Source organism: Heterodontus francisci, chromosome 15 (genome assembly GCF_036365525.1).
Source record: "Heterodontus francisci isolate sHetFra1 chromosome 15, sHetFra1.hap1, whole genome shotgun sequence".
In the NCBI taxonomy this organism is placed as follows: domain Eukaryota; kingdom Metazoa; phylum Chordata; class Chondrichthyes; order Heterodontiformes; family Heterodontidae; genus Heterodontus; species Heterodontus francisci.
Window position 1 is genome coordinate 101,936,375 of NC_090385.1, and position 27,157 is coordinate 101,963,531.

General features: G+C 52.8%; 1 protein-coding gene across 1 annotated transcript in view; it reads right to left on the reverse strand.

Moving 5' to 3' along the window:
• nup62l (nucleoporin 62 like) overlaps positions 1-22,818 on the reverse strand; it is a 144,464-nt gene extending 121,646 nt beyond the window's left edge. The window contains exon 1 of the mRNA XM_068047032.1: positions 22,515-22,818. Coding sequence (XP_067903133.1) covers positions 22,515-22,818 — 304 coding nt within the window. The remainder of the gene's footprint in view (positions 1-22,514) is intronic.
• Between the last annotated feature and the right edge of the window lie 4,339 nt (positions 22,819-27,157).

Consider the following 27,157-nt stretch of genomic DNA (forward strand, 5'->3'; position numbering starts at 1 on the left):
TAGAGATGGTCAGAGAGAGGAGAGAGTGAGAGAGGGATGGTCAGAGAGAGGAGAGAGTGAAAGAGAGATGGTCAGAGAGAGGAGAGAGTGAGAGAAGGAGGGATGGTCAGAGAGAGGAGAGAGTGAGAGAGAGATGGTCAGAGAGAGGAGAGAGTGAGAGAGAGATGGTCAGAGAGAGGAGAGAGTGAGAGAGAGATGGTCAGAGAGAGGAGAGAGTGAGAGAGAGATGGTCAGAGAGAGGAGAGAGTTGAGAGAGGGATGGTCAGAGAGAGGAGAGATGTGAGAGAGATGGTCAGAGAGTGAGAGAGGGATGGTCAGAGAGAGGAGAGAGTGAGAGAGAGATGGTCAGAGAGAGAGAGAGTGAGAGAGGATGGTCAGAGAGAGGAGAGAGTGAGAGAGAGAGAGATGGTCAGAGAGAGGAGAGAGTGAGAGAGAGATGGTCAGAGAGAGGAGAGAGTGAGAGAGATGGTCAGAGAGAGGAGAGAGTGAGAGAGAGATGGTCAGAGAGAGGAGAGAGTGAGAGAGAGATGGTCAGAGAGAGGAGAGAGTGAGAGAGAGATGGTCAGAGAGAGGAGAGAGTGAGAGAGAGATGGTCAGAGAGAGGAGAGAGTGAGAGAGAGATGGTCAGAGAGAGGAGAGAGTGAGAGAGAGATGGTCAGAGAGAGGAGAGAGTGAGAGAGAGATGGTCAGAGAGAGGAGAGAGTGAGAGAGAGATGGTCAGAGAGAGGAGAGAGTGAGAGAGAGATGGTCAGAGAGAGGAGAGAGTGAGAGAGAGATGGTCAGAGAGAGGAGAGAGTGAGAGAGAGATGGTCAGAGAGAGGAGAGAGTGAGAGAGAGAGATGGTCAGAGAGAGGAGAGAGTGAGAGAGAGATGGTCAGAGAGGAAGAGGAGAGAGATGGTCAGAGAGAGGAGAGAGTGAGAGAGAGATGGTCAGAGAGAGGAGAGAGTGAGAGAGAGATGGTCAGAGAGAGGAGAGAGTGAGAGAGAGATGGTCAGAGAGAGGAGAGAGTGAGAGAGAGATGGTCAGAGAGAGGAGAGAGTGAGAGAGAGATGGTCAGAGAGAGGAGAGAGTGAGAGAGAGATGGTCAGAGAGAGGAGAGAGTGAGAGAGAGATGGTCAGAGAGAGGAGAGAGTGAGAGAGAGATGGTCAGAGAGAGGAGAGAGTGAGAGAGAGATGGTCAGAGAGAGGAGAGAGTGAGAGAGAGATGGTCAGAGAGAGGAGAGAGTGAGAGAGATGGTCAGAGAGAGGAGAGATGAGAGAGAGATGGTCAGAGAGAGGAGAGAGTGAGAGAGAGATGGTCAGAGAGAGGAGAGAGTGAGAGAGAGATGGTCAGAGAGAGGAGAGAGTGAGAGAGAGATGGTCAGAGAGAGGAGAGAGTGAGAGAGAGATGGTCAGAGAGAGGAGAGAGTGAGAGAGAGATGGTCAGAGAGAGGAGAGAGTGAGAGAGAGATGGTCAGAGAGAGGAGAGAGTGAGAGAGAGATGGTCAGAGAGAGGAGAGAGTGAGAGAGAGATGGTCAGAGAGAGGAGAGAGAGATGGTCAGAGAGAGGAGAGAGTGAGAGAGAGATGGTCAGAGAGAGGAGAGAGTTAGAGAGAGATGGTCAGAGAGAGTGAGAGAGAGGTAGAGAGAGGAGAGAGAGATGGTCAGAGAGAGGAGAGAGTGAGAGAGAGATGGTCAGAGAGAGGAGAGAGTGAGAGAGAGATGGTCAGAGAGAGGAAAGAGTGAGAGAGAGATGGTCAGAGAGAGGAGAGAGTTAGAGAGAGATGGTTAGAGAGAGGAGAGAGAGATGGTCAGAGAGAGGAGAGAGTGAGAGAGAGATGGTTAGAGAGAGGAGAGAGAGATGGTCAGAGAGAGGAGAGAGTGAGAGAGAGATGGTTAGAGAGAGGAGAGAGTGAGAGAGAGATGGTCAGAGAGAGGAGAGAGTGAGAGAGAGATGGTCAGAGAGAGGAGAGAGTGAGAGAGATGGTCAGAGAGAGGAGAGAGTGAGAGAGAGATGGTTAGAGAGAGGAGAGAGAGATGGTTAGAGAGAGGAGAGAGAGATGGTCAGAGAGAGGAGAGAGTGAGAGAGAGATGGTCAGAGAGAGGAGAGAGTGAGAGAGAGATGGTCAGAGAGAGGAGAGAGTGAGAGAGAGATGGTCAGAGAGAGGAGAGAGTGAGAGAGAGATGGTCAGAGAGAGGAGAGAGTGAGAGAGAGATGGTCAGAGAGAGGAGAGAGTGAGAGAGAGATGGTCAGAGAGAGGAGAGAGTGAGAGAGAGATGGTCAGAGAGAGGAGAGAGTGAGAGAGAGATGGTCAGAGAGAGGAGAGAGTGAGAGAGAGATGGTCAGAGAGAGGAGAGAGTTAGAGAGAGATGGTCAGAGAGAGTGAGAGAGAGGTTAGAGAGAGGAGAGAGAGATGGTCAGAGAGAGGAGAGAGTGAGAGAGAGATGGTCAGAGAGAGGAGAGAGTGAGAGAGAGATGGTCAGAGAGAGGAAAGAGTGAGAGAGAGATGGTCAGAGAGAGGAGAGAGTTAGAGAGAGATGGTTAGAGAGAGGAGAGAGAGATGGTCAGAGAGAGGAGAGAGTGAGAGAGAGATGGTTAGAGAGAGGAGAGAGAGATGGTCAGAGAGAGGAGAGAGTGAGAGAGAGATGGTTAGAGAGAGGAGAGAGTGAGAGAGAGATGGTCAGAGAGAGGAGAGAGTGAGAGAGAGATGGTCAGAGAGAGGAGAGAGTGAGAGAGATGGTCAGAGAGAGGAGAGAGTGAGAGAGAGATGGTTAGAGAGAGGAGAGAGAGATGGTTAGAGAGAGGAGAGAGAGATGGTCAGAGAGAGGAGAGAGTGAGAGAGAGATGGTCAGAGAGAGGAGAGAGTGAGAGAGAGATGGTCAGAGAGAGGAGAGAGGAGAGAGAGATGGTCAGAGAGAGGAGAGAGTGAGAGAGAGATGGTCAGAGAGAGGAGAGAGTGAGAGAGAGATGGTCAGAGAGAGGAGAGAGTGAGAGAGGGATGGTCAGAGAGAGGAGAGAGTGAGAGAGAGATGGTCAGAGAGTGAGAGAGGGATGGTCAGAGAGAGGAGAGAGTGAGAGAGAGATGGTCAGAGAGAGGAGAGAGTGAGAGAGAGATGGTCAGAGAGAGGAGAGAGTGAGAGAGAGATGGTCAGAGAGAGGAGAGAGTGAGAGAGAGATGGTCAGAGAGAGGAGAGAGTGAGAGAGAGATGGTCAGAGAGAGGAGAGAGTGAGAGAGAGATGGTCAGAGAGAGGAGAGAGTGAGAGAGAGATGGTCAGAGAGAGGAGAGAGTGAGAGAGAGATGGTCAGAGAGAGGAGAGAGTGAGAGAGAGATGGTCAGAGAGAGGAGAGAGTGAGAGAGAGATGGTCAGAGAGAGGAGAGAGTGAGAGAGAGATGGTCAGAGAGAGGAGAGAGTGAGAGAGAGATGGTCAGAGAGAGGAGAGAGTGAGAGAGAGATGGTCAGAGAGAGGAGAGAGTGAGAGAGAGATGGTCAGAGAGAGGAGAGAGTGAGAGAGAGATGGTCAGAGAGAGGAGAGAGTGAGAGAGAGAGATGGTCAGAGAGAGGAGAGAGTGAGAGAGAGATGGTCAGAGAGAGGAGAGAGAGATGGTCAGAGAGAGGAGAGAGTGAGAGAGAGATGGTCAGAGAGAGGAGAGAGTGAGAGAGAGATGGTCAGAGAGAGGAGAGAGTGAGAGAGAGATGGTCAGAGAGAGGAGAGAGTGAGAGAGAGATGGTCAGAGAGAGGAGAGAGTGAGAGAGAGATGGTCAGAGAGAGGAGAGAGTGAGAGAGAGATGGTCAGAGAGAGGAGAGAGTTAGAGAGAGATGGTCAGAGAGAGGAGAGAGTGAGAGAGAGATGGTTAGAGAGAGGAGAGAGAGATGGTCAGAGAGAGGAGAGAGTGAGAGAGAGATGGTCAGAGAGAGGAGAGAGTGAGAGAGAGAAGGTCAGAGAGAGGAAAGAGTGAGAGAGAGATGGTCAGAGAGAGGAGAGAGTTAGAGAGAGATGGTTAGAGAGAGGAGAGAGAGATGGTCAGAGAGAGGAGAGAGTGAGAGAGAGATGGTTAGAGAGAGGAGAGAGAGATGGTCAGAGAGAGGAGAGAGTGAGAGAGAGATGGTCAGAGAGAGGAGAGAGTGAGAGAGAGATGGTCAGAGAGAGGAGAGAGTGAGAGAGAGATGGTTAGAGAGAGGAGAGAGAGATGGTCAGAGAGAGGAGAGAGTGAGAGAGAGATGGTCAGAGAGAGGAGAGAGTGAGAGAGAGATGGTCAGAGAGAGGAGAGAGTTAGAGAGAGATGGTCAGAGAGAGGAGAGAGTGAGAGAGAGATGGTCAGAGAGAGGAGAGAGTGAGAGAGAGATGGTTAGAGAGAGGAGAGAGTGAGAGAGAGATGGTCAGAGAGAGGAGAGAGAGATGGTCAGAGAGAGGAGAGAGTGAGAGAGAGATGGTCAGAGAGAGGAGAGAGAGATGGTCAGAGAGAGGAGAGAGTGAGAGAGAGATGGTCAGAGAGAGGAGAGAGTGAGAGAGAGATGGTCAGAGAGAGGAGAGAGTGAGAGAGAGATGGTCAGAGAGAGGAGAGAGTGAGAGAGAGATGGTCAGAGAGAGGAGAGAGTGAGAGAGAGATGGTCAGAGAGAGGAGAGAGTGAGAGAGAGATGGTCAGAGAGAGGAGAGAGTTAGAGAGAGATGGTCAGAGAGAGGAGAGAGTTAGAGAGAGATGGTTAGAGAGAGGAGAGAGAGATGGTCAGAGAGAGGAGAGAGTGAGAGAGAGATGGTCAGAGAGAGGAGAGAGTTAGAGAGAGATGGTCAGAGAGAGGAGAGAGTGAGAGAGAGATGGTTAGAGAGAGGAGAGAGAGATGGTCAGAGAGAGGAGAGAGTGAGAGAGAGATGGTCAGAGAGAGGAGAGAGTGAGAGAGAGATGGTCAGAGAGAGGAGAGAGTGAGAGAGAGATGGTCAGAGAGAGGAGAGAGTGAGAGAGAGATGGTCAGAGAGAGGAGAGAGTGAGAGAGAGATGGTCAGAGAGAGGAGAGAGTTAGAGAGAGATGGTTAGAGAGAGGAGAGAGAGATGGTCAGAGAGAGGAGAGAGTGAGAGAGAGATGGTTAGAGAGAGGAGAGAGAGATGGTCAGAGAGAGGAGAGAGTGAGAGAGAGATGGTCAGAGAGAGGAGAGAGATGGTCAGAGAGAGGAGAGAGTGAGAGAGAGATGGTCAGAGAGAGGAGAGAGTGAGAGAGAGATGGTCAGAGAGAGGAGAGAGAGAGAGATGGTCAGAGAGAGGAGAGAGAGATGGTCAGAGAGAGGAGAGAGTGAGAGAGAGATGGTCAGAGAGAGGAGAGAGTTAGAGAGAGATGGTCAGAGAGAGGAGAGAGAGATGGTCAGAGAAAGGAGAGAGATGGTCGGAGAGAGTGAGAGAGTGATGGTCAGAGAGAGGAGAGAGTGAGAGAGAGATGGTCAGAGAGAGGAGAGAGTGAGAGAGAGATGGTCAGAGAGAGGAGAGAGTGAGAGAGAGATGGTCAGAGAGAGGAGAGAGTGAGAGAGAGATGGTCAGAGAGAGGAGAGAGTTAGAGAGAGATGGTCAGAGAGAGGAGAGAGAGATGGTCAGAGAGAGGAGAGAGTGAGAGAGAGATGGTCAGAGAGAGGAGAGAGTGAGAGAGATGGTTAGAGAGAGGAGAGAGAGATGGTCAGAGAGAGGAGAGAGTGAGAGAGAGATGGTCAGAGAGAGGAGAGAGTGAGAGAGAGATGGTCAGAGAGAGGAGAGAGTGAGAGAGAGATGGTCAGAGAGAGGAGAGAGTGAGAGAGATGGTCAGAGAGAGGAGAGAGTGAGAGAGAGATGGTCAGAGAGAGGAGAGAGTGAGAGAGAGATGGTCAGAGAGAGGAGAGAGTGAGAGAGAGATGGTCAGAGATAGGAGAGAGTGAGAGAGAGATGGTCAGAGAGAGGAGAGAGTGAGAGAGAGAGGAGAGAGTGAGAGAGAGAGGAGAGAGTGAGAGAGAGAGGAGAGAGTGAGAGAGAGAGGAGAGAGTGAGAGAGATGGTGAGAGAGAGGAGAGAGAGATGGTCAGAGAGAGGAGAGATTGAGAGAGAGATGGTCAGAGAGAGGAGAGAGTGAGAGAGAGATGGTCAGGGAGAGGAGAGAGTGAGAGAGAGATGGTCAGAGAGAGGAGAGAGTGATTGTCAGAGAGAGGAGAGAGTGAGAGAGAGATGGTCAGAGAGAGGAGAGAGTGAGAGAGAGATGGTCAGAGAGAGGAGAGAGTGAGAGAGAGATGGTCAGAGAGAGGAGAGAGTGAGAGAGAGATGGTCAGAGAGAGGAGAGTGAGAGAGAGAGATGGTCAGAGAGAGGAGAGAGTGAGAGAGAGATGGTCAGAGAGAGGAGAGAGAGATGAGAGGAGAGAGTGAGAGAGAGATGGTCAGAGAGAGGAGAGAGTGAGAAACAGAGGGTCAGAGAGAGGAGAGAGTGAGAAAGAGATGGTCAGAGAGAGGAGAGAGTGAGAGAGAGAGAGATGGTCAGAGAGAGGAGAGAGTGAGAGAGAGATGGTCAGAGAGAGGACAGAGTGAGAAAGAGATGGTCAGAGAGAGGACAGAGTGAGAAAGAGATGGTCAGAGAGAGGAGAGAGTGAGAAACAGAGGGTCAGAGAGAGGAGAGAATGAGAAAGAGATGGTCAGAGAGAGGAGAGAGTGAGAAAGATGAGAGGAGAGAGGAGAGAGTGAGAAAGAGATGGTCAGAGAGAGGAGAGAGTGAGAGAGAGAGACGGTCAGAGAGAGGAGAGAGTGAGAGAGAGAGGAGAGAGTGAGAGAGAGACGGTCAGAGAGTGGAGAGAGTGAGAAAGAGACGGTCAGAGAGAGTGGAGAGAGTGAGAAAGAGACGGTCAGAGAGAGTGGAGAGAGTGAGAAAGAGACGGTCAGAGAGAGAGGAGAGAGTGAGAACGAGAGGGTCAGAGAGTGGAGAGGGTGAGAAAGAGAGGGTCAGAGAGAGATGAAAGTGAGAAAGAGAGGGCCGGAGTTTGGAGAGAGTGAGAATGAGATGGTCAGAGTGAGAAGAGAGTGAAAAATGGAGGGTCAGAGAGTAGAGAGTGAGAAAGAGAGGCTCAGTGAGAGTGAGAAAGGGAGGGTCAGAGAGAGAGGCGAGAGTGAGAAAGAGACATTCAGTGAGATTCAGAGATTGAGAATGAAAGGGTCAGAGAGATGAGAGAGTGAGAAAGAGAGTGTCATTGAGAGAGTGAGAAAGTGAGGGTTGGATCGAGTGAGAAATAGAGGGTCAGAGAGAGGAGAGCGTGGGAACGAGAGGGTCAGAGAGTGGGATAGAGAGGGTCGGAGAGGAGAGAGTGAGAAAGAGAATGTCGGAGAAAGGAGAGAGTGAGACAGAGAGAGTCTTTGAGAGAGCAGAGAGTGAGAAAGAGAGGCTCAGTGTGTAAGTGAGAAAGAGAGGGTCAGTGCGAGTGAAAGTGAGGGTCAGAGAGAGAGTGAAAACGAGAGCAGCAGAGGGTGTGTGAGAAAGAGAGGGTCAGAGAGAGGAGAGAGCGAGCAAGAGAGGGTCAGGGAAAGGAGAGACTGAGAGAGAGAAAGAATGCGGGAGCGTGTGTGTGAGCAGGAGAGAGGAAGAGTGCCAGAGTGAGTATGAGGGAGAGACAAAGAGTGCGGGAAGGAGTTTGAGGGAGAGAGGAAAAGTGCGGGAGGGAATGTGTGAGAGAGAGAGGAAGAGTGTGGGAGGGAGAGAGAGGTCGAGTGCGGGAAGGAGTGCATGAGGGAGAGAGAGGAAGGGGGTGTGAGGGAGTGGAAGTGTTTGGGAGGCAGTGTGAGGTTGACTGTGGGAGGGAGTGTGAGGGAGAGACAGGAAGAGTGCGGAAGCGAGTGTGAAGGAGAGCGAGGAGGAGTCGCCGGGGTTTGAGTGGCAGAGAGGAAGTGTTTGGGAGGGAATGTGAGACAGAGAGGAAGAGCACGGGAGGGAATATGAGGGCGAGAGTGTGAAGGAGAAAGAGGACAAATGCCTGAGGAACAGTGAGAAAGTGTGCCGGAGGGAGTGTGAGGGATAGAGAGGAAGTGTGGCAGTGAATGTGTGAGAGAGAGAGGAAGAGTGGGAGGGAGTGTGAGGGAGAGAGTAGACGTTTTCGGGAGGGAATGTGAGGGAGAGAGGAACAGTGCGAGAGGGAGTATGTGTGAGGGAGTCGGAGGAAGAGTGTGGGAGGGTGTGTGAGCGAGAGAGAGGAGGAGTACAGGAGGGGATGCGAGGGAGATAGCAAGAGTGCGGGAGGGAGGAAGTGTGAGGGATAGAGAGGAAGTGTGAGGGAGAGAGAGTAAGAGTGCGGGAGGGAGTGTGAGGGAGAGAGTATGAGTGGGAGGGAATGTCAGAGAGAGAGTGGAAGAGGGTGGGAGGGAATGTGAGGGAAAGAGGAAGAGTGCGGGAGGTTGAGTCCGGGAGAGAGAGGAAATGTGCGGGAGGGAATGTGAGGGACAGAGAGATAGAGTGCGGGAATGTGTGTGTGAGGGAGAGTGAGGAAGGGAATGTGTTGGAGAGAGAGGAAGAGTGCGGGAGAGAGTGTGTGTGAGGGAGAGAGTGTGTGTGAGGGATAGAGTGCAAGAGTGTGGGAGGGAGTGTGAGGGAGAGAGAGGAAGAGTGCGGGAGGTAGATAGAGGAAGAATGCGGGAGGGAGTGTGAGGGAGAGAGAGGAAGAGTGTGGAAGGGAGTTTGTGTGAGGGACAGAGAGGAAGAGTACGGGTGGGAACTTGAGGGTGAGAGTGTGAAGCAGATAGAGGACGAGTGCATGAGTGACAGTGAGGAAGAGTGCCGGAGGGAGAGTGAAGGAGTGTGAGGGAGAGAGAGGAAGAGTGCGGAAGCATGTGTGAAGGAGAGAGAGGAAGAGTGTGGGATGGTGTGTGTGGGAGAGATAGCAAGAGTGGCAGGGAGTGTGAGGGGGAGGGAGAGCAAGAGTGCGGAAGGGAGGTGAGAGGGAGAGAGTGAGGAGGAGTGCTGGCGGGAGGGAGAGGAAGAGTGTGGGAGGGATTGGACGAGTTTGGGAGGGAGTGTGAGGGAAAGAGGAAGAGTGCGGGAGGGAGGTGAGGGAGAGAGTGAGTAAGAGTGCAGGAGCGAGTATGAGAAAGAAAGAGGAAGAGTGGGAGAGGGAGGAAGAGTGCGGAAGGGAGTTTGTGTGGAAGAGAGAGCGGAAGAGTGCGGGAGAAATTATGAGGGACAGAGAAGAAGAGTGCGGGAGGGAATTTGAGGGTGAGAGTGTGAAGCATAGAGAGAACGAGTGCGTGAGAAACAGTGAGGAAGAGTGCTGGAGGGAGTGTGAGGGAGAGAGAGGAAGAGTGCGGAAGGAGGTGTGAAGTAGAGAAGAAGAAGAGTGTGGGAGTGAGTGTGAAGGGGAGAGAGAGCAAGAGTGCGGGAGGGAGAGTCAGGGAGAGAGAGGAAGAGTGGGGCGGGCGTATGAGTGAGAGACAGAAAGAGTGGCAGGGAGTGTGAGGGAGAGAGAGCAAGAGTGCGGGAGGGAGGTGTGAGAGAGAAAGAGAGTGCGGAAGCGAGTATGAGGAACAAAGAAGAAGAGTGCGAGAGGGAGAGAGAGGAAGAGTGCGGGAGGGAGTGTGAGGGAGAGAGAGGAAGAGTGCGGGAGGGAGTGTGAGGGAGAGAGAGGAAGAGTGCGGGAGGGAGTGTGAGGGAGAGAGAGGAAGAGTGTGGAAGGGAGAGAGAGGAAGAGTGCGGAAGGGAGTTTATGTGAGGGAGAGAGAGGAAGAGTGCGGGAGGGAGAGAGAGGAAGAGTGCGGGAGGGAGAGAGAGGAAGAGTGCGGGAGGGAGAGAGAGGAAGAGTGCGGGAGGGAGAGAGAGGAAGAGTGTGCAAGGGAATGTGAGGGAGAGAGAAGAAGAGCGAGGGAATGTGAGAGATAGAGAGGAGGATTGTGGGAGGGAGGGAGTGGAAGAGTTCAGGAGGCAGTGTGTGTGAGGGAGAGAGGAAGAGTGTGCGAGGGAATGTGAGGGAGAGAGAGGAAGAGTGCGACAGGGAGTGTGAGGGAGAGGGAGGAAGAGGTCGGGAGCGAGTGTGAGGGAGAGGGAGGACGAGCGTGGAGGGAGTGAGAGGAAGAGTGCGGGAAGGAGTGCGAAGGAGAGAGAGGATGAGTGCGGGAGCGTTTGTGCGTGAGACAGAGAGTAAGTGTGTGGGAGGGAGTATGTGTGAAGGAGTCGAGGAAGAGTGTGAGGGAGAGATAGGAAGAGTGGCAGGGAGTGTGGGAGAGAGAGGAAGAGTGGGGCGGGAGTGTGAGGGGGAGATTGGTAGAGTGTGAGAGAGAGAGGAAGAGTGCGGGAGCGGGTTCGTGAATGAGAGAGTAAGAGTGCGGGAGGGAGGTGAGAGGGAGAGAGAGAGGAAGGGAGTGGGAGGGATTGGACGAGTTTGGGAGGGAGAGTGAGGGGGAGAGAGGAAGAGTGCGGGAGGGAGGTGAGAGAGTGAGGAAGAGTGCGGGAGCGAGTGTGAGGAAGAGAGAGAGGAAGAGTGGGGAGGGAGTGCTTGAGGTAGAGTGAGTAAGAGTGCGGGAGGGAGTGGGAGGGATTGTGAGGGAGTGGGAGGGATTGTGAGGTCGTGAGGAGGAATGCGGGAGGGAGTGTGAGGGAGAGAGGAAAAGTGCGGGAGGGAGAGAGAGGAAGAGTGCGGGATGGAGTGTTTGTGAGAGAGAGAGGAAGAGGCTGGGAGGGAGTGTGAGGGAGAGACAGGAGGAATGCGAGGGGGAGATTAAAGTGCGGGGGTTGAGTGTGTGAGGGAGAGAGAGAAAGAGCGCGGGAGTGAGTTTGAGGGAGAGAGAGGAAGAGTGTGGGAGGCAGTTTGAGGGAGAGAGGAAGAGTCTGGGAGGGTGTTTGAGGGAGAGGGGAAGAGTGCAGAACGGAGCTTGTGTGAGGGAGATAGAGGGGGAGTGTGAGAGAGAGAGAGTAAGAGTATGGAAGGGAGTTTGTGTGAGGGAGATAGAGGAAGAGTGCGGGAGGGAGTGCGAGGGAGAGAGAAGAGTGTGGGAGGGAATGTGAGGGAGAGAGTAAGAGTGCAGGATAGAATGTGTGAAAGAGTGTGAGGGAGTAAGTGTGAGGTTGACAGAGGAAGTGTGGGAAGGAATGTGAGGGAGAGAGAGGAAGAGTGTGGAGGGAATGTGAGAGATAGAGAGGAAGATTGTGGGAGGGAGAGTTTGGAAGCGTGCAGGAGGCAGTGTGTGTGAGGGAGAGAGGAAGTGTGGACAAGGGAGTGTGAGGGAGAGAGAGAAAGAGTGAGGAAGAAGTGTGTGTGAGAGAGAGCGAGGAAGATTGCGGAAGGGAGTTTGTGTGAGGGAGATAGAGGAAGACTGTGAGGGGGTGTGAGGGAGAGAGATGACGAGTGCGGGAGTGAGTTAGAGTGAGAGAGAGCAAGAGTGCGGGAGGGTGTGCGAGGGAGTGAGAGGAAGAATGCAGGAGGGAGTGTGATGGAGAGAGAGGATGAGTACAGGAGGCAGTGTGTGTGAGGGAGTGTGAGGGAGATAGGGTAGGAGTGTGAGGGGGAGATTAAAGTGCAGGAGTGAGTGTGTGAGGGAGAGAGAGAAAGAGCGCGGGAGGGAGTCTGAGGGAGAGAGAGGAAGAGTGCGGGAGGCAGTTTGAGGGAGAGAGAGGAAGAGTGCGAGAGGGAGCGGGAGGAAGAGTGTGGGAGGAAGTGTGAGACAGAGAGAAGAAGAGTGCAGGACGGGTGTGAGGGAGAGAGACGAAGAATGCGGGAGGGAGTGTGTGAGGGAGAGAGAGGAAGAGTGCGGGAGCGAGTGTGCCTGAGGGAGTTGGAGGAAGATTGTGGGATGGAGTGTGAGGGAGAGAGAGTTGCAGTGTGAGGGAGAGAGATTAAGAGTGCAGGAGGGAGTGAGAGTGAGAGAGACGGTGTGTCAGGGAGAGAGCGGACGTGTGCGTGAGAGACAGTGAGGAAGAGTGCAGGAGGGCGATGAGGGGGAGTGAGAGGAAGAGTGCCCGAGGGGGTGCTTGAGGGAGAGAAAGAAGGTGGGAGGGAGGTGAAAGAGAGAGGAAGAGTGCGGGAGGGAGTGTGAGGGAGAGAGGGGAAAAGAGCGGAAGGGAGTTTGTGTGAGGGAGATAGAGGGGGAGTGTGAGAGAGAGAGAGAGCAAGAGTGCGGAAGGGAGTTTGTGTGAGGGAGATAGAGGCAGAGTGCGGGAGGGAGTGTGAGGGAGAGAGGAAAAGTGCGGGATGGAGTGTGAAGGAGAGAGAGGAAGAGTGCGGGAGGGAGTGCGAGGGAGAGAGAGGAGGTGGGAGGGAATGTGAGGGAGAGAGTAAGAGTGCAGGATAGAATGTGTGAAAGAGTGTGAGGGAGTAAGTGTGAGGGTGACAGAGGAAGAGTGCAGGAGGGACAGTGAGGAAGACTGCGGGAAGGAATGTGAGGGAGAGAGAGGAAGAGACCGGGAGGCAATGTGAGAGATAGAGAGGAAGATTGTGGGAGGGAGAGTTTGGAAGTGTGCAGGAGGCAGTGTGTGTGAGGCAGTGAGGAAGTGTGGACAAGGGAGTGTGAGGGAGAGAGAGGAAGAAGTGTGTGTGAGGGAGAGCAAGGAAGAGTGCGGAAGGGAGTTTGTGTGAGGGAGAGAGACGAAGAGTGCGGAAGTGAGTGCGAGGGAGAGAGAGCTAGAGTGCGGGAGGGAGAGGACGAGTGGGCGGGCATGTGAGCGAGAGAGTGGAAGAGTGTGAGAGGGATAGTGAGGGAAAGAGTAACAGTGCGGGAGGGAATGTGAGGGAAGAGGAAGAGTGTGGGAGGGAGTGTGTCAGGGAGAGTGAGGGAGAGTGGATGAGTGCGGGACGGAATGTGTCAGGGAGAGCAAGGAAGAGTGTGAGGTACTGTGAGGGAGAGAGAGGATGAGTGCAGGTGGGAGTGTGAGGGAGAGAGAGGAAGAGTCGGCGGGAGTATGAGGGAAAGAGAGGAAGTGTACGAAAGGGAATTTGAGGGTGAGAGTGTGAATGCGAGAGAGGATGAGTGCGTGAGGGACAGTGAGGAAGAGTGCCTGTGGGAGTGTGAGGGGTAGAGGGGAAGAATGGGAGGGAACATCAGAGAGGATGAGTGCCGATGGGAGTGGGAGGGAATGTGAGGAAGAGTGCACGAGGGAATGTGATGGAGAGAGAGAAAGAGTGCGGGAGAGAGTGTGTGTCAGGAGGAGAGAGGAAGAGTTCGGGAGGGAATGGGAGGGAGAGAGGAAGAGTGCGGGAGGGAGTGTGAGGCAGAGAGGAAGAGTGTGGGAGTGTGAGGGGGATAGAGGAAGAGTTTTGGACGGAATGTGAGGGAAGGAGAGGAAGAGTGCCGGAGGGTGTTTGAGGGAGAGAGGAAGAGTGCAGGAAGGAGTGTGAGGGAGAGAGAGGAAGAGTGCAGGAGGGAATGGGAGGGAGAGAGGAAGAATGCGGGAGGGAGTGTGAGGCAGAGAGCGGAAGAGTGCGGGTGGGAATGTGAGGCAGAGAGGAAGAGTGTGGGAGTGTGAGGGGGATAGAGGAAGGGTTTTGGAAGGAATGTGAGGGAAAGAGAGGAAGAGTGAGGGAGGGAGTGTGAGGGAGAGAGAGGAAGAGTGCCAGAGGGTGTTTGAGGGAGAGAGGAAGAGTGCAGGAAGGAGTGTGAGGGAGAGAGAGGAAGAGTGCCAGAGGGTGTTTGAGGGAGAGAGGAAGAGTGCAGGAAGGAGTGTGAGGGAGAGAGAGGAAGAGTGCGGGAGGGAGTGTGGGAGAGGGAGGAAGAGTGCGGGAGGGAGTGAGAGGAAGAGTGCAGGAGGGAGAGAGAGGAAGAGTGCGGGACGGAGTGTGTGTGAGGGAGAGGGAGGAAGAGTGCGGGAAGGAGTGTGAGGGAGAAAGAGGAAGAGTGCGGGAGGGAGTCTGAGGAAGAGTCTGGGAGGGAGTGTGAGGAAGAGGGAGGAAGAGTGCTCAAGGGAGTGTGAGGGAGAGACAGTAAGGGTGCGGGAGGGAGTGTGAGGGTTAGAGAGTAGGATTGTGAGGGAGAGAGATGAAGAGTGCAGGAGGGAGTGTGTGGGACAGTGAGGAAGAATGCGGGAGGGAGATGAGTGAGAGAGAGGAAGAGTGCCCGAGGGAGTGCTTGAGGGAGAGAGAGTAAGAGTGCGGGAGGGAGTGTGAGTGAGAGAGAGGAATAGTGTGGGAGGGAGTGTGTGTGAGGGCGGGAGGAAGAGTGCGAGAGGCTATGTCAAGGGAGAGAGAGGAAGAGTGGGGCGGGAGTGTGAGGGAGAGATAGGAAGAGTGACAGGGAGTGTGTGGAATGTGTGAGGGAGTAAGTGTGAGGGTGACAGAGGAAGAGTGCGGGAAGGAATGTGAGTGAGAGAGAAGCAGAGAGCAGGGTGGAATGTGAGAGATAGAGAGGAAGATTGTGGGAGGGAGAGTGTGGAAGAGTGCAGGAGACCGTGTGTGTGAGGGCGAGAGGAAGAGTGCACAAGGGACTGTGAGGGAGAGAGAGTAAGAATGCAGGACTGAGTGTTAGGGAGAGAGGACGAGTGGGCGGGCATGTGAACGAGACAGTGGCAGAGTGTGGGAGGGAAAGAGTAAGAGTGCAGGGGGGAATGTGAGACAAAAAGGAAGACTGTGGGAGGGAGTGTGCGGAAGATTGCGGGAGTGAGCGTGAGGGAGAGAGAGAGAGGAAGAGTGCGGGAGTGAGTGTGAGGGAGAGAGAGAGAGGAAGAGTGCGGGAGCGAGAGAGAAGAGGACTGGGAGGGAATGTGAGGGAGAGAAAGAGTGCAGGATGGAATGTGTGAGGGTGACAGAGGAAGAGTGCGGGAGGGACAGTGAGGAAGAGTGCGGGAAGGAATGTAAGGGAGAGAGAAGAAGAGAGCAGGAGGGATTGTGAAAGATAGAGAAGAAGATTGTGGGAGGGAGAAAGTGGAAGAGTTCAGGAGTCAGTGTGTGTGAGGGAGAGAGGAAGTGTGCACAAGGGAGTGTGAGGGAGAGAGAAGAGGAGTGCGGGAGTGTGTGCGCGTGAGGGAGAGAGAGGAAGAGTGAATGTGAGGGAGAGAGAGGACGAGTGGGCGGGCCTGTGAGAGAGAGAGTGGAAGAGTGTGGGAGGGAGTGCTTGAGGTAGAGTGAGTAAGAGTGCGGGAGGGTGTGTGAGGGAGAGGGAGGAGGAGTGGGAGGGATTGTGAGGTAGTGAGGAAGAATGCGGTAGGGAGTGTGAGGGAGAGAGAGGAAGAGTGCGGAAGGGAGTGTGCTTGAGACAGCGAGTAAGAGTGCGGGAGGGAGTGTGAGGGAGAGAGAGGAAAAGTGCGGGAGGGAGAGAGGAAAAGTGCGGGACGGAGTGTTTGTGAGAGAGAGAGGAAGAGTCTGGGAGGGAGTATGAGGGAGAGAGAGGAGGAGTGTGAGGGGGAGAGAGGAAGAGTGCCAGAGGGTGTTTGAGGGAGAGAGGAAGAGTGCAGGAAGGAGTGTGAGGGAGAGAGAGGAAGAGTGCGGGAGGGAGTGTGGGAGAGGGAGGAAGAGTGCGGGAGGGAGTGAGAGGAAGAGTGCAGGAGGGAGAGAGAGGAAGAGTGCGGGACGGAGTGTGTGTGAGGGAGAGGGAGGAAGAGTGCGGGAAGGAGTGTGAGGGAGAAAGAGGAAGAGTGCGGGAGGGAGTCTGAGGAAGAGTCTGGGAAGGAGTGTGAGGAAGAGGGAGGAAGAGTGCTCAAGGGAGTGTGAGGGAGAGACAGTAAGGGTGCGGGAGGGAGTGTGAGGGTTAGAGAGTAGGATTGTGAGGGAGATAGATGAAGAGTGCAGGAGGGAGTGTGTGGGACAGTGAGGAAGAATGCGGGAGGGAGATGAGTGAGAGAGAGGAAGAGTGCCCGAGGGAGTGCTTGAGGGAGAGAGAGTAAGAGTGCGGGAGGGAGTGTGAGTGAGAGAGAGGAATAGTGTGGGAGGGAGTGTGTGTGAGGGCGGGAGGAAGAGTGCGAGAGGCTATGTCAAGGGAGAGAGAGGAAGAGTGGGGCGGGAGTGTGAGGGAGAGATAGGAAGAGTGACAGGGAGTGTGTGGAATGTGTGAGGGAGTAAGTGTGAGGGTGACAGAGGAAGAGTGCGGGAAGGAATGTGAGTGAGAGAGAAGCAGAGAGCAGGGTGGAATGTGAGAGATAGAGAGGAAGATTGTGGGAGGGAGAGTGTGGAAGAGTGCAGGAGACCGTGTGTGTGAGGGCGAGAGGAAGAGTGCACAAGGGACTGTGAGGGAGAGAGAGTAAGAATGCAGTACTGAGTGTTAGGGAGAGAGGACGAGTGGGCGGGCATGTGAACGAGACAGTGGCAGAGTGTGGGAGGGAAAGAGTAAGAGTGCAGGGGGGAATGTGAGACAAAAAGGAAGACTGTGGGAGGGAGTGTGCGGAAGATTGCGGGAGTGAGCGTGAGGGAGAGAGAGAGAGGAAGAGTGCGGGAGTGAGTGTGAGGGAGAGAGAGGAAGAGTGCGGGAGCGAGAGAGAAGAGGACTGGGAGGGAATGTGAGGGAGAGAAAGAGTGCAGGATGGAATGTGTGAGGGTGACAGAGGAAGAGTGCGGGAGGGACAGTGAGGAAGAGTGCGGGAAGGAATGTAAGGGAGAGAGAAGAAGAGAGCAGGAGGGATTGTGAAAGATAGAGAAGAAGATTGTGGGAGGGAGAAAGTGGAAGAGTTCAGGAGTCAGTGTGTGTGAGGGAGAGAGGAAGTGTGCACAAGGGAGTGTGAGGGAGAGAGAAGAGGAGTGCGGGAGTGTGTGCGCGTGAGGGAGAGAGAGGAAGAGTGAATGTGAGGGAGAGAGAGGACGAGTGGGCGGGCCTGTGAGAGAGAGAGTGGAAGAGTGTGGGAGGGAGTGCTTGAGGTAGAGTGAGTAAGAGTGCGGGAGGGTGTGTGAGGGAGAGGGAGGAGGAGTGGGAGGGATTGTGAGGTAGTGAGGAAGAATGCGGTAGGGAGTGTGAGGGAGAGAGAGGAAGAGTGCGGAAGGGAGTGTGCTTGAGACAGCGAGTAAGAGTGCGGGAGGGAGTGTGAGGGAGAGAGAGGAAAAGTGCGGGAGGGAGAGAGGAAAAGTCTGGGAGGGAGTATGAGGGAGAGAGAGGAAGTGTGCAGGAGGGAGGTGAAAGAGAGAGGAAGAGTGCGGGAGGGAGAGAGGGGAAGAGTGCGGAAGGGAGTTTGTGTGATGGAGATAGAGGGGGAGTGTGAGAGAGAGAGAGCAAGAGTACGGAAGGGAGTTTGTGTGAGGGAGATAGAGGAAGAGTGCGGGAGGGAATGTGAGGGAGAGAGGAAGAGTCTGGGAGGGAGTGTGAGGGAGAGAGAGGAAGTGTGCGGGAGGGAGGTGAAAGAGAGAGGAAGAGTGCGGGAGGGAGTGTGAGAGAGAGAGAGCAAGAGTACGGAAGGGAGTTTGTGTGAGGGAGATGGAAGAGTGCGGGAGGGAGTGTGAGGGAGAGAGGAAGAGTGCAGGAGGGTGTTTGAGGGAGAGAGTAAGAGTGCAGGATAGAATGTGTGAAAGAGTGTGAGATAGTAAGTGTGAGGGTGACAGAGGAAGAGTGCAGGAGGGACAGTGAGGAAGAGTGCGGGAAGGAATGTGAGAGATAGAGAGGAAGATTGTGGGAGGGAGAGTTTGGAAGCGTGCAGGAGGCAGTGTGTGTGAGGGAGAGAGGAAGTGTGGACAAGAGAGTGTGAGGAAGAAGTGTGTGTGAGGGAGAGCGAGGACGAGTGCTGAAGGGAGTTTGTGTGAGGGAGATAGAGGAAGAGTGCAGGAAGGAGTGTGAGGGAGAGAGACGACGAGTGCGGGAGTGAGTGTGAGGGAGAGAGAGCAAGAGTGCGGGAGGGAGAGGATGAGTGGGCAGGCATGTGAGCGAGAGAGTGGAAGAGTGTGGGAGGGATTGTGAGGGAAAGAGTAAAAGTGCGGGAGGGAATGTGAGGGAAAGAGGAAGAGTGTGGGAGGGAGTGTGTCAGGGAGAGCAAGGAAGAGTGTGAGGGACTGTGAGGGAGAGAGAGGATGAGTGCAGGTGGGAGTGTGAGGGAGAGAGAGGAATTTGAGGGTGAGAGTGTGAATGCGAGAGAGGACTAGTGCATGAGGGACAGTGAGGAAGAGTGCCTGAGGGAGTGTGAGGGGTAGAGGGGAAGAGTGGGAGGGAACGTGAGAGATGATGAGTGCCGACGGAAGTGGGAGAGAATGTGAGGAAGAGTGTACGAGGGAATGTGATGGAGAGAGAGAAAGAGTGCGGGAGATAGTGTGTGTCAGGAGGAGAGAGGAAGAGTTCGGGAGGGAATGGGAGGGAGAGAGGAAGAGTGTGGGAGGGAGTGTGAGGCAGAGAGGAAGAGTGTGGGAGTGTGAGGGGGATAGAGGAAGAGTTTTGGAAGGAAGGTGAGGGAAAGAGAGGAAGAGTGAGTGAGGGAGGGAGAGGAGGAGTGCTGGAGGGTGTTTGAATGAGAGAGGAAGAGTGCAGGCAGGAGTGTGAGGGAGAGGGAGGAAGAGTGCAGGAGGGAGTGTGAGGCAGAGAGCGGAAGAGTGGGTGGGAATGTGAGGCAGAGAAGAAGAGTGTGGGAGTGTGAGGGGGATAGAGGAAGGGTTTTGGAAGGAATGTGAGGGAAAGAGAGGAAGAGTGAGGGAGGGAGTGTGAGGGAGAGAGAGGAAGAGTGCAGGAGGTTGTTTGAGGGAGAGAGGAAGAGTGCAGGAGGGAGTGTGAGGGAGATGGATGAAAAGTGTGGGAGGGAGTGTGAGGGAGAGAGAGGAAGAATGCGGGAGGGAATGGGAGGGAGAGAGGAAGAGTGCGGGAGGGAATGGGAGGGAGAGAGGAAGAGTGCGGGAGAGAGAGGAAGAGTGCGGGAGGGAATGGGAGGGCGAGAGGAAGAGTGCGGGAGGGAGTGTGAGGCAGAGAGGAAGAGTGTAGGAGTGTGAGGGGGATAAAGGAAGAGTTTTGGAAGGAATGTATGGGAAAGGGAGGAAGAGTGAGGGAGAGAGAGGAAGAGTGCCGGAGGGTGTTTGATGGAAAGAGGAAGAGTGCAGGAGGGAATGTGAGGGAGAGAGAGGAAGATTGCGGGAGGGGATGTGAGGGAGAGAGGAAGACTGCACAAGGGAGTGTGAGGGAGAGAGAGGAAGAGTGCGGGAGGGAGTGTGAAGGAGAGAGATGAAGAGTCGGCGGGAGTATGAGGGGCAGAAAGGTACAGTGTGGGTGGGAATGTGTGAGAGCGTGTTTGAGGGAGCAAGTGAGAGGGCGAGAGAGGAAAGCGCGGGAGGGAATTTGAGGGTGAGAGTGTGAAGGAGCGAGAGGACGAGTACGTGAAGGGCAGTGAGGAAGAGTGCCGGAGGGAGGGTGAGTGAGTGTGAGGGTTGGAGAGGAAGAGTGGGAGTGAATGTGAGAGACAGATTGAGGATGAGTGCCGGTTGGAGTGTAAGGGAGAGGAAGAGTGGGAAGGAGTGCGAGGGAGAGAGTGGAAGGGTTTGGGCGGGAATGTGAGGGAGAGAGGAAGAGTGCGGGATAGAGTGTACGGGAGCGAGAGGAAGAGTGCGGGAGGGAGTGCAAGGGAGAGAAAGGATGAGTGCAGGAGGCAGTGTGTGTGAGCGAGTCAGGTAGGGTGTGGGAGGGAGTGTGAGGCAGAGAGCGGAAGAGTGTGGGTGGGAATGTGAGGCAGAGAAGAAGAGTGTGGGAGTGTGAGGGGGATAGAGGAAGGGTTTTGGATGGAATGTGAGGGAAAGAGAGGAAGAGGGAGGGAGTGTGAGGGAGAGAGAAGAAGAGTGCCGGAGGGTGTTTGAGGGAGAGAAGAAGAGTGCAGGAAGGAGTGTGAGGGAGAGAAAGGAAGAGTGCAGGAGGGAGTGTGAGGGAGACGGATGAAAAGTGTGGGAGGGAGTGTGAGGGAGAGAGAGGAAGAGTGCAGGAGGGAGTGTGAGGGAGACGGATGAAGAGTGCGGGAGGGAATAGGAGGGAGAGAGGAAGAGTGCGGGAGGGAATGGGAGGGAGAGAGGAAGAGTGCGGGAGGGAGTGTGAGGCAGAGAGGAAGAGTGTAGGAGTGTGAGGGGGATAGAGGAAGGGTTTTGGAAGGAATGTGAGGGAAAGGGAGGAAGAGTGAGGGAGAGAGAGGAAGAGTGCCGGAGGGTGTTTGAGGGAGAGAGGAAGAGTGCAGGAAGGAGTGTGAGGGGGAGAGAGGAAGAGTGCAGAAGGGAGTGTGAGGGAGAGAGAGGAAGAGTGCAGGAGGGAGTGTGAGGGAGAGAGAGGAAGACTGCAGGAGGGAATGTGAGGGAGAGAGAGGAAGAGTGCAGGAGGGTGTGTGGGAGATGGATGAAATATGTGAGAGGGAGTCTGGGAAGGAGTGTGAGGGAGGGAGAGGAAGAGTGTGTGAGGGGATGTGAGGGAGAGAGGAAGACTGCACAAGGGAGTGTGAGGGAGAGAGAGGAAGAGTGCGGGAGGGAGTGTGAAGGAGAGAGATGAAGAGTCGGCGGGAGTATGAGGGGCAGAAAGGTACAGTGTGGGTGGGAATGTGTGAGAACGTGTTTGAGGGAGCAAGTGAGAGGGTGAGAGAGGAAGAGTGCGGGAGGGAACTGGAGCGACAGAGAGGAAAGCGCGGGAGGGAATTTGAGGGTGAGAGTGTGAAGGAGAGAGAGGACGAGTGCATGAAGGGCAGTGAGGAAGAGTGCCGGAGGGAGGGTGAGCGAGTGTGAGGGTTGGAGAGGAAGAGTGGGAGTGAATGTGAGAGACAGATTGAGGATGAGTGCCGGTTGGAGTGTAAGGGAGAGGAAGAGTGAGGGAGAGAGTGGAAGGGTTTGGGCGGGAATGTGAGGGAGAGAGGAAGAGTGCGGGATAGAGTGTACGGGAGCGAGAGGAAGAGTGCGGGAGGGAGTGTGAGGGAGAGAAAGGATGAGTGCAGGAAGCAGTGTGTGTGAGCGAGTCAGAGGTAGGGTGTGGGAGGGCGTGTGAGTGCGAGAGAGGAAGATTGCGGGATGGGATGCGACGGAGGGAGGAAGAGTGCACAGGGAGTGTGAGGGAGAGAGAGGAAGGATGATCAAGGGAATGTGTTGGAACGAGAGGAAGAGTGCGGAAGGGAGTGCTTGACGGAGAGAGAGTAAGAGTGCGGGAGGGAGGGAAGAGGGAGAGAGAGAGGAAGTGTGTGGGAGGCATTGTGAGGGCGAGAGAGGAAGGGTGTGTGAGGGAGTGGAAAATCTTGGGAGGGAGTGTGAGGGAGAGAGAGGAAGAGTGTGGGTTGGAGAGAGAGGAAGAGTGGGAGGGAGTGTGCGAAAGACTGCGGTTAGGAGTGTGAGCGAGAGAGAATAAGAGTGTGGGTGGGAAATGAGGGAGAGAGAATAAGAGTGCAGGATGGAATGTGTGAGAGAGTATGAGGGAGTAAGTGTGAGCGTGACAGAGGAAGAGCGTGGGAGGGACAGTGAGGGAGAGTGCGGGAAGGAATGTGAGGGAGAGAGAAGAAGAGAGCAGGTGGGAATGTGTGTGAGGGAGTCGGAGTAAGAGTGCGGGTAGGGATGTGAGGGCGAGAGAGGAAGAGTGCACAAGTGAGTGTGAGGTGAAGAGTGAGGAAAGGAGTGTGTGGGAGTGTGTGAGAGAGAGAGAGAAAGAGTGCGGGAGGGAGTGTGAGGGAGAGAGGATGAGTGGGAGGGCATGTGAGAGAGAGAGAGAGTGTAAGAGTGTGGGAGAGAATGTGAGGGAAAGACAAAGAGTGCGGGAGAGAGTGTGTGTGAGGGAGAGAGAGGAAGAGTTTGGGAGGGAATGGAAGGGAGAGAGAGGAAGAGTTTGGGAGGGAGTGTGAGGCAGAGAGAGGAAGGGTGCAGGAGGGAGTGTGAGGGAGATAGAGGAAGAGTTTGGGAAGGAATGTGAGGGGGAGCGAGGAAGAGTGAGGGAGGGAGTGTGTGTGGGAGAGAGAGTAAGAGTGTGGGAGAGAGAGTGAGAGTGCGGGAGGGAGTGTGAGGGAGAGAGAGTGAGGGAGAGTGCAGGAGGGAGAGAGAGGAAGAGTGCTGGAGGGAGTGTGAGGGAGAGGGAGGAGGTTTGCGGGAGGGTGTGTGTGTAATGGAGAGAGAGGAAGATTGCGGGTGGGAGTGTGAGGGAGAGAGAGTAAAAGTGAGGGAGGGAGTGTGAGGGAGAGAGAGGATGAAAACCGGAGGGATTTTGAGGGAGAGAGAGGAAGAGTGCGGGAGGGAGAGAGAGGAAGAGTGCGGGAGGGAGAGAGAGTGAGAGTGCGGGAGGGAGTGTGAGGGAGAGAGAGTGAGGGAGAGTGCAGGAGGGAGAGAGAGGAGGAGTGCTGGAGGGAGTGTGAGGGAGAGAGAGGAAGTTTGCGGGAGGGTGTGTGTGTAATGGAGAGAGAGGAAGATTGCGGGAGGGAGTGTGAGGGAGAGAGAGTAAAAGTGAGGGAGGGAGTGTGAGGGATTTTGAGGGAGAGAGAGGAAGTGTGTGCGGGAGGGAATGTGACGGAGTGAGAAAGTGCGGGAGGGAGTGTGAGGGTGAGAGAGGAAGAATGCGGGAGGGAATGTGATGGAGAGAGAGTAAAAGTGAGGGAGGGAGTGTGAGGGATTTTGAGGGAGAGAGAGGAAGTGTGCGGGAGGGAATGTGACGGAGTGAGAGAGTGCGGGAGGGAGTGTGAGGGTGAGAGAGGAAGAATGCGGGAGGGAATGTGATGGAGAGAGTGTGAGAGTGAGGTGTCTGAACTTTGCTGGCCCAATGGTGCAGGCTTGGGGGCGATCCATGTGGGAACCATGTTGTGACAGCTCTCCAACGCATTCTCGCAGCCTGAAAAACAGATTGGTTGCTGCTGAACGAAAGGCACAAATTCAGGACTAATCTCAGCAGGCTGAGGGGTGATCGAAGCCAGGGGCTTTAGCCCGCAAAGAGGGGTCCGCTGACAGCCAATTCTGCACCTGTAGCCCAAACCCAGCAGCCGGAACGGTTTCCCCTCTGCTCGAGGGGCCTTCCTGGTTGGCTCTTCTGAATTTTTTAGTTGAAATATATGCATCCAAAGATGCCTCGCAATGGAAGCGTCCTTACCTTCCCAGAGCTGCCTCAGCAGCTACCAGCTGTGCCAGTGATTGGGCTAGCAGCAGCAGGAGACCGCCCACCTGCCATCCTTCATAGGGTGCCAACTGCGGAGCTCACCAATTTGGAGGCAACCTCCTGGAAAATAGTTCCCCCGATCTGGCTCCCAACCAATGTGTGTTTGGTCCCAAAATCTGTGGGTAAATCCTGCCTAGAGTGTCTGTGTGAGAGAGAGACAGTGTGGGAGAAAATGTGTCCGAGAGAGAGAGCATGGGAGAGTAACAGAGATGTGGAGAGCCAGAGAGAGAGACAAGGAGAGTGTGAGGTATAGAGAGGCAAGTGTGGGAGTGAGAGAGACGCTGATATGGCGAAGGGTGGGGTGGGAAGAGGGGGCACGAGTGAGAGAAAGAGACAGGGAGAGACAGAGATATGAGTCAGAGGGAGATGGAGACGAAGAGGGTGGAAGGAGAGGGGGATAGAGGGCGGAAGGAGGGGGTGGAGAGAAAGTAGCATGTGTGAGCCTAGGGACGGAGGGGCAAGGGAAGGAGAAAGAGAGAGAGAGAAGGGGTGAAATTAGGGTGTGTGAGTAAGGGGAGAGAGAGATTCCTGATTCTTAGCCGTTTTTATTGATTGTGTTTATTTCTATTTTCACTTTATTGTGATACATGTTACTTCATGATTTGTCTCACCAAATTTTTGCTTCAGGTCACAAGAGGGTATGGTAACACAGTGGTCATATTACTGGATGAAGATATGACAGCTGGGGAATTTCAAATCAGTTATAGAGTCATAGTCATTATGGCATAAAAGGAGACCATTCGGTCCATTGAGTCCATGCCAGCTCTCTGTCGGCCAATCCAATCAGTCCCATTCCTCTGGTTTATCCCTGTCATTCTGCAAGTTTATTTCTCTCAAGTGCTCATCCAATTTCCTTTTGAAATCATTCATCGTCTCCGCTTCCAGTACTCTTTTTAAGCAATAAGTTCCAGGACATTGCTACTTGCTGTGTAAAAAGTTCTTCCTCACATTTCTTGCCCAAAACCTTAAATCTGTGTCCCCTCATCTTTGTACCATCAGCTGACAGGAACAGCTTTTCTTTGTCTACCTTACCTAAACCTGTTATAATTTTGTACACATCTATCAAATCTCCCCTCAATCTCCTTTGCTCCAAGGGGAACAATCCAGCTTCTCCAACCTAACCTTGTAGCAAAAATCTCTCATCCCTGGAACCATTCTAGTGAATCCCCTCTGCCCCTCCGTCCCTAGGCTCACACATGCTACTTTCTCTCCACCCCCTCCTTCCGCCCTCTATCCCCCTCTCCTTCCACCCTCTTCGTCTCCATCTCCCTCTGACTCATATCCTTCCTAAAGTGTGGTGACCAGAACTGGACGCTGTACTCTAGTTGTGGTCTAACCACAGCTTTATAAAGATTCAGCATAACTTCCTCACTTTTGTACTCAATACCTCTATGAAGCACAAGATCCCATATGCTTTACTAACTACTCTCTCAATATGTCCTGCCACCTTCAAAGATCTATGTACGTGAACTCCCTAGACCCACTGTCCTTGCACACTCTTCAGAACTGTACCATTTAGTCTATCTTACCTCGCCCTGTCTGTTCTGCCAAAATGCATCACCTCACTGTTCTGTATTAAATTCCATCTGCCACTTGTCTGACCATTCTGTTGGCCTATCTATGTCCTGTTTCAAGCGATTGGTATCATCTGCGCTGAAAATCACACTTCCAAGTTTGGTATCATGGGCAAATTTTGAAATTTTACTCTGTATTCCAATATCCAAGTCATTTATATGTATATCAAAAAAGCAGTGGTCCTAGCACTGATGCTTGGAGAACACCACTGTGTTCTGCAATCTGAAAAATAGCCATTTATCACAACTTGTTGCTTTCTGTCCTTGAGTAATTTTTTTCATCCAAGCTGACACTGATCCTCCTGTTCCATGAGCCAGTCTTTTATGTGATACTTTTTCAAATGCTTTCTAAAAATCCATATAGACAACCTACATTGCTTTTCCTTCATCAGCCTTCTCTGTTCCTCATCAAAAAATTCAATTCGATTAGTCAAGCATGATATGCCTTTTACAAATCTGTGCTGGCTCTCCTTAATTATCTCAAATCTTTCCAAGTGCTCGTTGATTTTTTTTCTGTAATTATCGTTATTATCTAAAATGTTACCCACCACTGATGTTAAACTCACCAGCCTGTAGTTATTAGGAATGTCCTTACACCCTTTCTTAAATAAGGGTGTCACATTTGCCACTCTCCAATCCTCTGGCACCTCATCTTGGGAAGACTGGAAGGTTATGAAAGCCCTTCTGCTATCTCCACTTCCACTTCCTTTAGCAACCTGAGATGCAAGCCATCCGGACCAGGTGACTTATCTACTTTAAGCATAGCCATCCTTTCCAGTCCTACCAATTTTCAGTACATCCATTACCTCTACTATTTCCGCTTCTACCAATATTTTGTGGGCATCCTCATCCTAGGTAACCACCGACAAAGTATGTATTAAGTATTCTAGCCTTGTCGTGCACCTCTAAGCATCTGTCACCCTCTTTGTTCTTAGTAAGCCACACCTCACCTCTTACCCACTTACTATTTACACACTGGTCAAAGATTTTTGGGTTTCCTTTTAGGTGAACTCATATTCTGTTGTTGCCAGTCTTATTGTCCTCTTCACTTCCCCTCTCAATTTATTGTATTTGGCCTTTTTCTCACTTGAAGAATTCACCTGACATCCATCATACACCCTCTTTTTTGTTTCATTATATTTTCTATCATTTAAGACTGACATAAGGAGTAATTTCTTTACTCAGGGTGGTGAATCTATGGAATTCTCTACCCCAGAGGGCTGTGGAAGTTCAATCATTGAGCATGTTCAAGACAGAAATCGATAGATTTCTGTATACTAATGACATCAAGGGATATGAGAATAGTGGGGAAAAATGGCATAAAAGTAGATGATTAGCTATGATCTGTTTGAATGGCAGAGCAGGCTCAATGGGCCTAATGGCCTACTCCTGCTCCTATTTCCTTTGTTCCTATCTCCCTCGTCACCCAAGGAGCCCTGGCTTTGTTTCCCTTTTCACCCTAGTTGGTATGCACCGAGGCTGTACCTGAAGCATCCCTCCTTAAAGATCACCCATTGTTCTGTTACAGGTTTTCCTGTCAATCTTTGGTTCCATTGTACTCTGGCTAGATCCCCTGTCATGCCATTGAAGATAGCCCTCTTCCAATTTATAAGTTTTACTTTAGATTGTTCTTTGTTCTTCTCTATTACTAATCTAAATCTTATAATTCAATGATCACTATTACCCAAGCGCTCCCTCACTGACGCTTGGTCCACTTGGCCCACCTCATTCTCCAGCATCAGATCTAGCAATGCCTCCTTCCTAGTTGGACCCAGAACAAACTGGTCAAGGAAGTTCTCCTGAAAACATTTCAGAAATTCTTCCCCCTTCTTACCCTTTACCCTAACATTATCCCAATTAATATTTGGGTAATTAAAGTCCCTTAATAGTACTACAGGAAAGATGTGATTAAGCTGGAGAGGGTGCAGAAAAGATTCACAAGGATGTTGCCTGGTTTGGAGGGCTTGAGTTATAAAGAGAGATTGGATAGGCTGAGTCTGTTTTCCCTGGAGCGAAAGAGGCTGAGAGGGGACATGATAGAGGTATATAAAATTTTGAGCGGCATAGATAGAGTAGATAGCCAGAGTCTGTTTCCCATGGTAGAGGTGACTAAAACTAGAGGGCATAGATTTAAGGTGAGAGGGAGGAGGTTTAAAGGGGATCAAAGGGGTAAATTTTTCACACAAAGAATAGTGGGTATCGGGAATGAGCTGCCAGAGGAGGTGGTGGAGGCAGGAACAGTAGCAACATTTAAGAGGCATCTGGGCAGGTACTTGAATGAGCAAGGCATAGAGGGATATGGAATTAATGCAGGCAGGTGGGATTAGTATAGATAGGCATTATGATTGGCATGGACACAGTGGGCCAAAGGGCCTGTTTCTATGCTGTACGACTCTATGACTCTATAATACCACCACACTATAGTTCTTGCACACCTCTGTAATTTCACTACGGATTTTCTCCTCTATCTCTCATCATTTGGAGTTAATTCAATAAATCTGTCATCAAAAGCTCATATAGTGACCATGTAACCACTGGATTATCAGAAAAGCCCATCTGGTTCCCAAATGTTTTTTGGAGCAGGGAATCTGCCAGACCCACAGCAGTCTGGTTGACTCTTAACATCCCTCTGAAATGGCCTAACAAGCCACTTTAGTTGTCTCAAGC